Here is a 14,210-nt window from a genome sequence, read left to right as displayed (position 1 = left end):
GAATTGTCAAATGGACAAACTACATTGTTTGCTACAGATAATATCTAGATAATGTGTAGGTATTGATGAAACTTTTAACTGGGGGTCCATAGTTAATTTCCAGAAATCCCTGGCCTGGCAGTACTATGGGAGAGCATTTCCAATTTAAGATAAATTCTACAGAAGTGCTGTTAACTGGGCCTGTTTAAGATGTGTGTAGGTCAACAAAACTATTCTACATGTTCTCGTCCATTGCCCTAGCATTGCTGGATTGTAGAATTATGTCAAATATCTACTGTTGCATGTAGGATGAATTCAGCTTTCAGTCAAGTCTATTCTGGAAATTGTTTCACTGTCTTTTTTTTTTTTAATCAGGAAGAGCAAGCATCTCTGTGGCGGTTTTGGCTAAAGAGTTTTGTGTTGTGGAGATCGAAATGGCTAAGGTCCTCATCAACTTTTTCAAGCTTCATTTGAAAAAGGAAGGTAACAGTTGAGAGGGAGACACTGCCTCCCCCAAAATTTGTTGAAAGGTTGATGAGAGTTTCAAGCATTGTCTCAATGAATGACCCACCTCTGATCATGTGCATGATCAGAGACAACTGGAACTGGGTTCTTGCCTTAGTGATCTCGGTGACTGTACTTTCCTTTTTTTTGAAGAAGTTTCTGTTTGAATTTTTGGTTATTATTGTGTTTTTGTTATTTCACTTGTTTAACTCTTTTTTTTTCCTATGTGATTCCATACAGTGTCATCCTCTACAGTCATTATTTTTTTTTCAATCACTATGCTTAAAAAAAAAAGGAAGCGTTATTATTAGTTATATTAAGGCAGCAAGTTGGTGGAATCGTTAGCATGTTGGAGAAAATACTTGGCAGCATTTCTTGTGGCTCTTTATGTTCTGAGTTCAAATTCACCTACCATCCTTTCAGAGTCAAGTGAAATAAGTACCAGTTCCACACTAGGATTGATATAATCAACTTACCCCCTCATCTAAAATTGCTGGCCTTGTGCCAAAATTAGAATTATTGTTGTTACTGTTATTGCTATGGGTTGGCAGAAATGTTAGAGCATCAGAAAGGAATCCTTTGCAGTATTTGTTCCAGCTTTTTCTGTGTTCAAATCACACCAAGGTTGAGATTGTCTTTCATTCCTTCAAAGTCAATCAAATGAAATACTAGTCAAGCACTGGGGGTTGATAGTATTGGCTAAGCCCTGTCTCCTCAGAATTGCTCAGTTTGTGCCTAAATTAAAAGCCCCCCCCCCTTTTTTTTTCCTTATTTGATCACTAAAATTATGCACTTCTCTAAGTGGCAGAAGTTTTGATACACTTAAACGTTTTAAGGCATTCTTCTAAATTTCTAGAATATTCTTCTTTATAAATAAATAGTCATTGACAGAATTTTTGTCCTTCCACTTTCATACTCTTATCTCGACTGATGAAGCATTATATACATTTATTATTGATCCCTGCTTTGGTAAACATGATTGGTCAATTAAATCAGACTCCTGCTTTCTTTTACCAAAAACAAATACAACCAGTTACCATTATTCCAGTTACACTAATTCACCAGTCTCTCTCTCTCTCTCTCTCCTCCACTCCAAACCAACCAACCAGCCTACTGTTGGCTCTGCTCCTTTTCTTATCATCTTACTATGAGTCCTTAAAGGCATTATGAGGGGTTGCTCCTTGGTCAAACAAATTCACCATTTTACTGTAAACCTTTCTTTCAACCACTTCTAACAAAGTGTACACTCCAAACAAAACCAATCTACAATAAGTTCCTTTCCTCTTCTTACTTGGAATTTGTGAGCCCTGTTAGTATTTGTTGATGAGACATGAGCCATAGTGAGAGTGATCCAATTAGAAGAGCAGAAACCCTGCAGGAGGAAGATGATTATAACTACAAGATCAGTAACTCAATGAATACCTGCATGAAGGAACTATGGAACCCACAAGCAAACTGCAGTATAGGTGACCCATCCAGGAGACTAGTAATTCTGGAAACTGGCATAGTGTAGTGGGAATCTTTCTAGTGCTAGTGATATGATAAAATGCATGTAGTCCATGCTGCACCCTGGGTGGTGATAGGAAGGGCAATCAACCAATAAAATCATGCCAAAATAAAACGATCAGAACTGGACTAAGACTTACCATATTAGTATAGTTCGTGGTAGTGGATTGATCTGTTTGGAACATGTAAATGTGAATGACAAATCCTCAATGATAATGAAATGATTAAACCAACTCTCTTTCAGATATAGATAATACATATTAATTCATTCAACACTAAAAAACTCCCATATTTCTGTGAGTTACTAAAATTCAGATCAACCATGATGAATGGATGATGGAAGATAGGTCTAGAGAGACTTTAGAGATGTAGGAACTGAGTCAAGTAAGTATGCATTGAGGACAAGAGGTGAGGTAGAAAGGAGCCTTTGTTAGGTGTTTTATGGATGAGGAAAACCTGCAAATTTTTGTGGGTGAGCAACATCACTGGGGTGGGTAGTCTTGGCAATTATTTTGTAGTTATTATTGAGTTGCAAGAAAACTCTTTCATGTAAGGTAATCTTGTTTTCTTTGTTTTGCTTCAGTTTATATTCAAAAATTTAACTTTTTGTGGGGCACAGGGACTGTCTGTTTTGTATTTTCATGCTGTTAAATTGTCAAAATTAATAATTATCTGAATTTTATTTTCCTTCCTACATTTTGGTGAGTGAATCAAGTTGCTCTCTTTCACTAGGTTAATGCATTATTTTTGTTTTACATTTTCAGATGGGATCTAAATCAAAACTATTGAAAGTAGTTTTACTTGGAGATGGAGGTGTTGGTAAAAGTTCCTTGATGAACCGTTTTGTAAGCAACAAATTTGATACTCAGTCATTCCATACCATTGGCGTAGAATTTCTAAATAAAGAGATCTCAATTGGTTCTGAAAGTTACACCATGCAAATTTGGGATACTGCTGGTCAAGAAAGATTTAAAAGCTTACGGACACCATTTTATCGTGGTGCTGATTGTTGTCTGCTGACGTATGCTGTTGATGATGTAAAAAGTTTTGAAAATGTTTCAATGTGGAAGAAAGAATTTCTCTATTATGCTGATATTGATGATGAAAGCACATTTCCTTTTGTAGTTATTGGCAACAAAATAGATGTTGGACAAAGACTGGTTTCTTATAATACTGCCAGTGAATGGTGTGAGAAAAATGGGCACGTTCCATACTTTGAGACCAGTGCAAAAGATTCCACTAATGTTGAAGTTGCATTCACAGCTGCTGTGAAGCGATTAAAAGACCTTGAAGATAAATGTGCTGAAGTAAAGCCCTCCCATGGAAATACAGTTGACTTGAACAAGAAGAAAGAATCTCAGTCCACTGGTTGTTGTAACTGAGGATATTTTGATAAAGGTTTTGTGCTGTTAACGGCACTTTACCCTTTCACTCTATTATCATTGTCTGTGACCAAGAAATAAAATTTTAAATCATTTTTATTGTATGTATATAAGTATATATGTTTATATAATTCTCAGTATCTATCAGTGATATTTTTCTTTATGCACTAGCTCTAATATACATGTTATGAAAAACCTATTGTAATGGCAAGTTTAATTAACTTGATTAAACATTTTATGTAACTGACATCTCAATATGTTCTGGGTGTTATATATACTTTAGGAGATTATAGTTTAGTATTATACAATTAAATATAATGCAATAAGTTTTTTTGTTTTCTGCTATTGCCATATTTTAATCATTATTTATTGCTGATATTTAGGCAGAGCCATCTCAGTTTGTCACACATTCATCATAGTATGTTGCTCATCATCATAGTACTGTGAAATGATCCCAACATTGTTTTAATGTTAATCTCAATAATCATTTGCTATAAAAGATCTTTTAATTGTAAATATAAGCAAAAATATTGTTAAAGCTGCTTCAAAATAAGATTCATTACAATAACCCTTTTCAATTGTATAGATGTTATGTATGCCTTAGATATATGTATCTTTATATCCTTTTCATGAAATACATAGTACTTAAATTTAATTTTCGATAAATTTTGGTTTTTCATGATTTTCTTTCTAATTTGATTTCAAGCCTAGTTAAAAATCTGTATACTTCTTTTTGTTTTAAAAAGAACAGATTTTGAAAGTGATACTACATAAATATGTCATTAGGTGTTATATCAAGATTTAAAAAGAAAAAACAATTTCTTTGTTTCGTGTATATTTTTATATTAAAAGAAATTTTAGTTTTTTTTTTTTTTCTTTTTAAATGAATTTTGTTTTAAAGAAAGCTGGTTTAATTCAGAAAACTAAGAATTTTTTATTTGAAAATATATTAACTCCTCATCCAAAGTAGAAGTATTTTAAAATTGATGCAGTTACATGCATGTTGTTTTGGTATGTTTACAGTTTCATAATACCTTATTTTCACAATGTATTAGAAGCTATCTTAAATCAAGTTACTATTTTCAGTTTTAAGAATTAAAAACTTAATTTAAATTTTAACCTTAACAGAAAGTTTAATGCAGAATTTAGAATCCAAATGTTAACATTTTTTACCTTTATCTTTAATTAATTAATTTTCAATTTTATTCTTGAGAGAAAATCAAATTCTTTTGAGGTAGCATGTCTTCCAAAATAAATTAAGTACTTGGACATTTTTCTGAAGCATCAACATCTTGCACATTTCTGTGATAAATATTGACTTCCCCGATAGTTTCATTGGTTTCTTTCTCTCTATGCTATTCTCCAATTAGCATATTCCTCTGATGTTGTATTTCTTCATTTATTTTATACTTGGACTAGGATTAAACTTATAAAAATAAATTGCTAATAGGTTTTAATGCTTTTATCCACATTTTCACAACACAACCATCAATTTCAGTGATATTCAGTCCAATGTTCAACTACATTGAACTGAGTTACTGAGATTTTTTTTCCTCTCCACTATACATACTACCTCTGATTTTTTCCTTTTTCTTCTTATTTTCTCTTTTTAAGTTTCTAGTGTAGTTATTTACCTGTAATGAATTCCTCATACATGTCATTCCATTTCGTACTGTTTCTTTCATTCTCTTGTGAACTGATGTTTTTCAGGTTTGATCTGTAAAAATCATTATGTTACCTTCAAATGTTTTTACAAATGGTTTAGTATATTTTATATGTAATTCTTCAATCCACCCATCTCGTTGATAAATTTTATCCAAAGCATTATCTGCTGAGTATGGTATTACTATTGAATGTGTGTTGAGTATAAAAGGATTTAGGGTGGTCTACTGTTTATAATGGAGTTAATTGTTTGCTAACATATATATAAGCAAGGTTGTGGTTTAAGTGATGCTTTCATCAGTTGTATATCCTTAAAATATCCCATAAATATGTTGGTTGTTACTTGTGATAAGGGAAATTTCAAAGCCATCTTTTTTTTTTTCTATTGTTATTATTGTTTCAATTGGAAGTGAATACTTAATTGCAATAACAGTTTCATTTTGCTTATCAAGCACTATTTTTATTGTCTCTTACTATATGTCTTTTTCCAGGCTGATTCTGACAACTTGATACTACTTCACTGGTTAAAACTGTTTTGAACAAGCTAATCATAACAAGGCTAATCATTTGATTTTGATCAATTCTACTTTTGCATACTGACATTAAGCCTTGTTTGAACTCTTTGTATTTTTGGTTAACTTGTTTTTGTTATGAGCTGTCATTATTATATGCAAGTTAGTTCTTGTCCTGTAATAAACTATACAAGTTTATTGTTAAGGTAGGTTCTTTATTTTGCCTCAAAGCAGTATGATTAGTGTGTTAGACTATTTCCTTTCTATTTTTATATTAACCATTCTGACATCCACCTGTCTCTGACTGCTTCTGCTTGTATGATACAAGATTTAATCCCAGCAAAAATTAACTGAACTATACAGGCAGTACTTTTTATTAGAAATGTGGTCACAATTCATACTTGAAAGTTATATATTGTCATCTTGCTTGCATTTGCTTTTGGATCTCATTCATTATACCTGATCTCAGCTATATTTTGGATATCTCCTGACATAGCTTAATCTCTGGTTGCTATGGTATCTTCTCAACCACAGAAAAATTGAATATGCACATTTAAAGTATTTGATTCCAATAGCTTGACTTCTTGGACTAAATGTCTGTGCTTAAATGTATTTCCTGAGCAAAAAAACCTTTCCAAGTGAAGAAAGCTAGGTTGGCATGCTTCTTACTGTAACAGTTTTTGCAAGGAAAAGGAAAGAAACATTCATATAGTTAAGTGTTTGAATACATACAAAGAGTGCACCAAATGCAAGTTGTCAGGTAGAACAGATTCCTATGCTAAGTTAGGTAGATATTTATGTCATGGTTTTCACATCATCCATTTCCCAAGGTTGAACTACTAGTTTGGGTACCACTATCGTGCAAGAAAGGCTTAAATTCAGAAGACATGAATTCTTTGGTTGGAATAATGGACATATTCAGGTGAAGACAAAACAGAAGTAATGCTCAAGCATGAGATGACATTTATTGAAGGAATTTTGAGACAAGGAAACATGAATAGAACAATGAGAATGTTCATTGATAACAATCAAGATATTTATTGTAGGATAATGAAGGTAGCAGACCTTTAAAACCAATGCCTTTGTGGTGAAAGGGACACAGATCTGATGAACTGAGGTAGTTCTGGACAATGATACTATCATTTTAACATGTTGGTGAATGTAACATCTAGATATGATGCATTTAATGTTGTGCCTTGAATATGGAAGATTTTGTACTTGATCAAAATGCAACAATATTGTATCACAGATAGAGGGATTTCTAGAGCCCTAAAAGGTTATTCTGTAAAGAAATGCCATGTAATAGTATATCTGTAGCAGCATTAAAGAATCCTGGACAATGTAAGATTTAGCAGAGTGGCATAATCTAATATTCAGTATTTTATTTTTTATGTTATGTATCAATAATATGAGCTACAGATTTCAGATCTGTCACTAATCATTTGCCTAAAAAAAATTTTTTTAAATGGCGCCATATTTTTGGCAGCCTGGAATACAGGTAGATTTAAATGAAAATTTACATTGTCAAATTTATAGGATTTTGTAATTACAAGTTTAAAATCTAGCAACTAATTAGAAAAAAAACTGGACAGATTGTTTTATTATTAAAAGAATTGATGTTGCCCCTCAAAATTTCAGGCCTTGTGCCTGTAGTAAAAATAATAATTATCATTATTATTGGCAACCAAATATCAAACCTCCATGTGTGATTGGAGACCACCAAAAATTACACTTTAAGCAGGTAAAAGTTTACTACATAAAGAAATACCAAGTATAACGTCTGTGCAGCAATCAGGTAGTACACGAAAACGTTTTTCTCTATGGCTGGTCTTTTAACTTTAATTCTAGTTCCACAGAAATCTACATGAATGAGCATGCCAACCTGCTTTGAAAGGTTCTGTCGATGGGGTACATTTGTTAAAAGGATAACCCTTAGGTTATGCATAAGTTATTAGGAGATGAAATATTCATAATTACCTTTGTCAATATGCCCTTTTATAGAAATTTCATAAATGGCTGTCAGTGATAGTCTTTTAAAGCAGAAAGTACACAGGCAAGAGTTACAAACATGTTGCAGAAAATTCTCACATAAACAATGCCTTTCAAACCCAACAAGTTACAGAATTTTCTACTTGAAGAGCATTCATAGATTTGCATATATTTTTGTGGCTATTCTCAAAGCACAAACCTACATCTAAGGCTGAAGTCAGAGCTAAATTCAAGTTCATATCTCAACTTTGTCTTTCAATCCATCTGGGGTAGATAAGACAAAATATTACGTACTGGGGTTGATGATACTGACTGACCACCCCTCTCCCTATCTCCTTTTAAAAATTGTTGGCCTTTTGTCTAAATCAGAAACAGTTATTACTTTTATTTACATAAAATATTACAATTATACTTGATTTCACTTGGAGATGCAAGTAATTGAGATGAAAAAATAAAAAAAGACATTGCTTAGTTTGGCTCTTTGTTATTTTATGAAGGTAACGGTTTTTTTCCTGATTACGGAATTGGTCTTATTATTATTTCTCCGAATTTTACATTCTTCATTTTCTGAGTAATAACATTGGTTAAAGGTTTCCAACATGTCTACAGATATGATGGCACAAGTAAAAAGTATATTGGAGCAAATCTAGCAAATACCTGGAGATAGTTTTGTCCAAATGCATGGATTTCTATCAGTTTTCCTTTCTCAATAATATCCATGTCATATATATATATGACATGATCAAATGTGTTCCCTCCTTGGCCATCCATGTTCTTGTATATCACAGACTACCTTGTCCAATGTGTCCCTTTTTTTTAAAACAGCAATGTATGACTTGAGTGAATTTGGCTGCTATTTTTAGCAACTTTGTAGGGGCTTGTCTAACTCTAAAGATGTTTCGTTAGAAGATATATAACTTATCAATGTAAAAAATAACAAGCATTTAAACTGATGTTTGATTTATTAGTTTGCAAAATACTGAGTTCACTTTCTCATGCATGAAAAACTACTTACAATAGATAAGGGTCTTATCTAGGAGGGAGATTTGTCTATATATTAATACAGAAACTAACTGAAAATTAACACCTGCTCCATGGATACTTACAATTCTTAAAAAGTGGGTTACTTGTTGGGAAATAATATCCTCTTAATCATTTGATTAGTTTCAATGCATTTGAAACCATTATTAAGGTCCACAGAACTTAGTTGAATTAATGTAGCTTTTGAGCTTTGTAAGAGAAATAAGCTATCCTCATTCAATAACCTCAAAAAACATACCCTCATTCTATTTTTTTTCCTTTATGTATGTTCATTTCATTGCAAGAACTAATTCATCTTGAGATATTGTCTTGCTATTAAAAACAATTCATTTTCTCACATCCTCTTAACATTGTAAATCTCTATATAACTTGTCTTTTAATGTTGTATTTAGACTCTTGCATATTTTCCTATCAATTTTTTTTTCTTATATTTTCTGATTTGGTACAGTATACTGCCAACATGCAGCCCACTTCCTGGTTGAGCCAAAAGCTCTAGTCAAAGACTTGCAATAGATTGCATTTGAAATGTATATACTTCAGTGTTGCTATATCACAGCTTTCTTGTGCATTTATCAATATTTTACAAAAATTCTTTCTACACGCAATAAGGTCTCTTTCACTCTCTCTTCCTTTTTTTTTATAGACTCGAGTTAAAATTGATGATGCAATTGTAACTATCACTATCTTTCATTCTGACCACATTTGGCTGGAATGTTGATTACCTGGCTTTCTGGTGTTTCTTGGACTCTCTGTCTGTATCATACGACTCGGGCGCCTTATACTGTCTTCATTCAAACACCACAATAGTGAGACCAATACTGTTGATATTCAATTTAGTTAGAGTTGAGAGAAGATTTGGGTGATGACTAACAGCAGTAACTGATCCAATGTAATGGATTTAGAGATTATGGTGGTTTAAAGATGAAAAGAGTAGTTTAAGGCTGTTGCAGTATACTGTAGCCATAACTGCCATGCATACCAGAGTTACCACCCTTGGCAATATCACTATTTCATGTGAGTGAAAGACCACGAGTTTATAGAGGGTTACAACTAATTAGATAGACACTGTACATCCCTAATAATTTAGACTCCTGAGCAAAATGAACACATAAAGCATGGAATCTCAGCTCTTCTTTATGCTAATCCACTGCTATTATTTTACTTTAAAAGTAAATGATAGTAATCACTTGACAGATCTTAAGGGAATTTCTACATCATGTTACTTAGATCTCTTGCATTGAGACCCTTGATTAAAGCAAAGAATTTGCTGTTGTTAAGAAGAAGAAAAAAAAAGCCTTTGATTTAATCTTGAATGAAAATTTCCTCATTTCCATTGTTATTCAGTCAGAAGATTTCTGACAAGATCTATCTAAACATAATCTGGCATAGCTTTTTCTGAGTTGCAGAATGTCTTAACTCTTCAGTATTTAGATTAATCTGTCAAATGTATTGCTTATTCATTCACACTGTTTTAAATTAATCACGCATTATCCCGTAGCTTCAAGATTTCAGTGATGTAATTAATTTTTAGAATGGCATTGAGAGGCTGTACTTAGCTAATTTCAACATAAAACAGAATATCTGTACCTGAGATGGCTGATTTCAATGCTAAAGGTTTAAAGTTCATTGCATTCCCCCCCCCTCCACTTTTATTCCAATCACACTTCTGAGTTACTAGAACTAATCCTCTATCTTTTACTTCTGACTTTATCTACACAGCCTAAAATGCTGCCATATCTCGTTAATTTTTTTTGATAGAGACATCAAAAATATTCTATAATTTGGTAGTGACACTCAGATATTAACTTTGAACAGCTGCTAACTTCTCAGAAAGCTTAGATATGTCTTATACAGAATTACTGCACACTAATTTGGCACAATTCTCCAACTACACAAAAATACATTCTAGTCAGTGAGTATTAAAGGAGCAACCCCCCCCCCCCCCTCAGTTAGACAATATTTCATACTGATCCCGCAATAGTCATGGCTTTGAATTAGTTGACAGTGTGCAATTTTCCTATCTAAATCCATTCAAATCCTTCATCATCTCTACTCTTTCTTCTCAACACTCAAAAACAAACTTTACCAAATCCTTCAGAATTTCCTTTCAGCTTGTGTTTTCTATTTGGCAAGTAGAGACTTGTCAGATAGAAAACAATAATTGAGAGAAGCTTCAAACATTCTTATTTGCATACAGTGGTTCTCAACCAGGCTCCATAACAGATTCTGCTGCTAAAATTTATGAGCAATAAATTGGTTATACTTCTACAATGCATGAAATATATTAATTTTTTTTTTCATAATTACAATTCTTTGATTATAAAATATAGAATTTTTTAAGCATCAAATGGCTATGAAGATCCATCTGATTAAAATAGGAACCATAAGTGGAAGATGGTTGAGAGCCACTGGATCCTTCTGAATCAATAGTTGTATAATATTTTTTTGATAATTTTACTTTTCACAAATATTAGAATATCCACTTGATTAGTCTAGAATTGCTCACCAACATGAATCTTTGACCAATAGACATTTTGATTCTCTTTGAGAGTTAAATGCTTTTGTACCACACCCACCCAGTCTACTCAACTGATTTATCTATTCCTCTTTTATCATCTCACACCCTTCATACAAACCACTATGGCCAATTCTGCCTTCCCAAAGCATCAATACTCAAGAATTCCTTCCTGTAGTTGTTGACTTACTGTTTGATCAGGACTCCCAAAAGCCATAAGTACAATGCTTTCTTCAAGACCAAACAAAAACCTAAGGCCTCAGTCCACCCATGTACTTATGATTGAAGTCGGTGTGCCTTAACACCAAGGTAAACCAATGATATTATGATATGATCTCTATACCCCGACAAGCTTTAAAAAGTACTTACATTCATGATCTGGAACAGTAGATAACTACAGTATATTTTCACAAAATTTGAAAGGAAATATCAAATATGCAACAGAAGGTCATAATTTAGGTAATCAACAGTTGGGCTAAAATATCACATATTAAGAAAAACCTTCATAGATAGTATCTTCAGAAGTCCTACATTAATTCATCTGCATGAGACACCAATGTAATATTCATCTAAAATATACTAATTAAAACCTTAATCAAGTATGAACACCAAAAGAAAAAACTTATGCTGTATTATGGAAACTGTTTCTCCATGACATGGGATTGTAGGTTTCCATATACACCTAATCATTTACCTGTTGAGTACATTTCTAATCATTTGAGTTGAGTAAAAATGCTTTAATTATGGGCTCATTTGGTAAAAGGTTAGATTGACAGAGATCACTTTCCTGAAATATATGTAAATACAGAAAAGAGTTTATGTTGTAGAAATAATGAAATACATTAGAATAATGTAAATAAATGTCTTAATAATCTCTCCTCTGTCAGAAAAAGTGATTTTGGTTCTCTTTGGGGCACTTTCCAAAGACTATGCACCCATCTAATGTCTGTTCATTGAGAGATTGTATAACCATAGGTATATGGTAAGTGGATTTTCTTATTTAGTGACATCCATACATGTCCTAGTGGTCAGGGGATTGCATTCACAGTGATTGTGAGATCATGATTCCTGGACTGAGTGGCACATTGTTCCTTGAGCTTCGTTTCACATGGCTCTGCTGTGATCACTTTAACATCTGACGTGTGGTACATCATACACCTTTACAGGTAATGTTAATTTGATGGAGGAAGTGAGCTAATTTTCAGTTCAAACATTTAATCACTATAAACAAATCATCTGTGCAGGTTGTTTAGAAAAGAAATCATAGAATCGTGTTTCTCAATGTATATATATATAAATCATCATCTGGTTGGGTTAAGTGCTAGAATGTTGTCAACTTAATGTGTCAGTCCCATGAAAGGGAAGAATGCTACTGTTATTTAACCCTAGGAAACACCATTTCCTGTTGACACATTTCCTGTAGCATTCTTCCCTATCATGAGACTGTCACATTAAGTTGACAATATACTATCATTTTATCATGCTGCTACTGCATAAATCTCTCTAAGAGATTTAGAAATGTATTATTTCTATGGTTGGGTTAACTTGCCCAGACCATTGGCTTTTTAATACCTGAATGTCTCATCTACACACCACAACTATGGTACTTAGTTCACTAAATGAAATGGTTGATCCTGATCATTAACAACTTGGAACTCTTGAACCAGGGGCCCATTACCAGATGCAGTTTAAAGCCATACCCAAGACATTTTATATATATATATATATATATGAGACCATCCCCTCCTACAATATAGTCCCTTTTCCCCCCCTCCTGCCATGGTTCATCTTAATCCCTTGCGTACCTGCTATCTTTCCTAGCACTCATCTGTCATGTGTTCACTCTCTCTAGCTATTCCTTTTGTCCCTCTAAATCTCCCTCTCCACACTCCTGTGCCTTGCTCTTCTTCTCTTACTCCCTGAACTATCATCCCTGAGCCACTCCTCTCTCTCTCTTTCTACCCCTACCCATACTGCAATTTCCCATCATGCTACACCACCTCTCCTCTTCATCATTCACTCCATCACCTCTATCCTGGCATCTAACCATCAGTTAATATTCCCCCACCACCACTTCTCTTGCTTCCTGAAGGTTTTGCTCTGGTACCCCATTGCTTCCGTCTTACCATTTTTTCTAGAAACTCCCAGCCACCCTTATAATATAAAAGTGGGCTAGCCATGTATCTTCTCCATAGCAAGACATCTCTGCTTGTCCCTGGAATAAAATCTCCACACCACCTTCTCAAAAACTACCCTCACCCCCAAACACTTAGTTAAGAGAGCTTTCCCCCTTTCCTTCCTTGTTTTCTTTCTTACAAGTTACTTGCCAACCCTGCTAGTGCAGGTTCCACAAAAAAAAAAAAAACACCCACTACACGCTTCAATTTGGTTAGCATTAGAAAGGGTGTCCAACTGTAGAAACCATGCCAAAAATGACACTGGAACATGATGCTCCCTGTGGATCACTGGGTCCCATCAAACTATCCAACCCATGCCAGCAGGGAAAATAAACATATAAGGATGATACACACAGTATATGAGTATATGGACTCTGAAGTAAAACCCATATAAGACTTCGGGATAAGCTTGAGTTGACTAGTTTATTGGAATATGTCTATTCTATTATGCATTTACATTATCCAAAACGAGCTTAGTGCTTCAATAATTATTTAATTATCTTTTGTTTGAAATGAAGAAATCCAAATCAATCAGTCAGAATGAAGACAATGTCTGTGTCATCTCTCTGTTTATTTTCAGGCAAAAACCTTTAATGCAGATCCATGTAAGCTATTCCATGCCTCAAACCTGCCTGTGCTATAAGAGAAATAATAATTCCACAACTCCTGTGCAAAACTGGATCTTGGAATAATAAAGCTGGGCCATCAACCTAATTTATGAACTTGTTATTATTTTATTCTTGTATTTTATTCCTTAATTGCTCTTAATTATTGGGCTGTGGCCATACTGGAGCACCATTTTCAATCATCAACCCAGTAGTTTTTTTCTATTTATTGTATAGGTCAGCATTTGGCAAAGCATTGAGTTATGCGACATAAAGATACACGGTACTGATCTCTTTTTTAGGCTGCTATTAACATTTACACATACACACTTATACAT

General features: G+C 33.5%; 1 protein-coding gene across 6 annotated transcripts in view; it reads left to right on the top strand.

Annotated features, from left to right (window-relative positions):
- The window catches only part of LOC106881415 (ras-related protein Rab-9A), an 80,305-nt gene extending 66,324 nt beyond the window's left edge, over nt 1-13,981 (top strand). For 5 of the 6 annotated variants that reach the window (XM_014931799.3, XM_014931796.3, XM_014931798.3 and 2 more), the window contains exons 2-3: nt 2,754-3,472; nt 13,848-13,981. In XM_014931799.3, coding sequence (XP_014787285.1) covers nt 2,754-3,371 — 618 coding nt within the window. In that variant the 3' untranslated portion in view covers nt 3,372-3,472; nt 13,848-13,981. Of the gene's footprint in view, nt 1-2,753; nt 3,473-4,272; nt 4,383-13,847 lie in introns of all 6 variants that reach the window. The other variant, XM_089365429.1, reaches the window with a different exon arrangement.
- The last annotated feature ends 229 nt before the right edge of the window (nt 13,982-14,210 follow it).

This window comes from Octopus bimaculoides, chromosome Z (assembly GCF_046866305.1).
Source record: "Octopus bimaculoides isolate indiv1 chromosome Z, ASM4686630v1, whole genome shotgun sequence".
Taxonomy (NCBI): Eukaryota; Metazoa; Mollusca; class Cephalopoda; order Octopoda; family Octopodidae; genus Octopus; species Octopus bimaculoides.
Note: the sequence above shows the minus strand (reverse complement) of the source record. Positions and strands in the feature narration are given on the sequence as shown.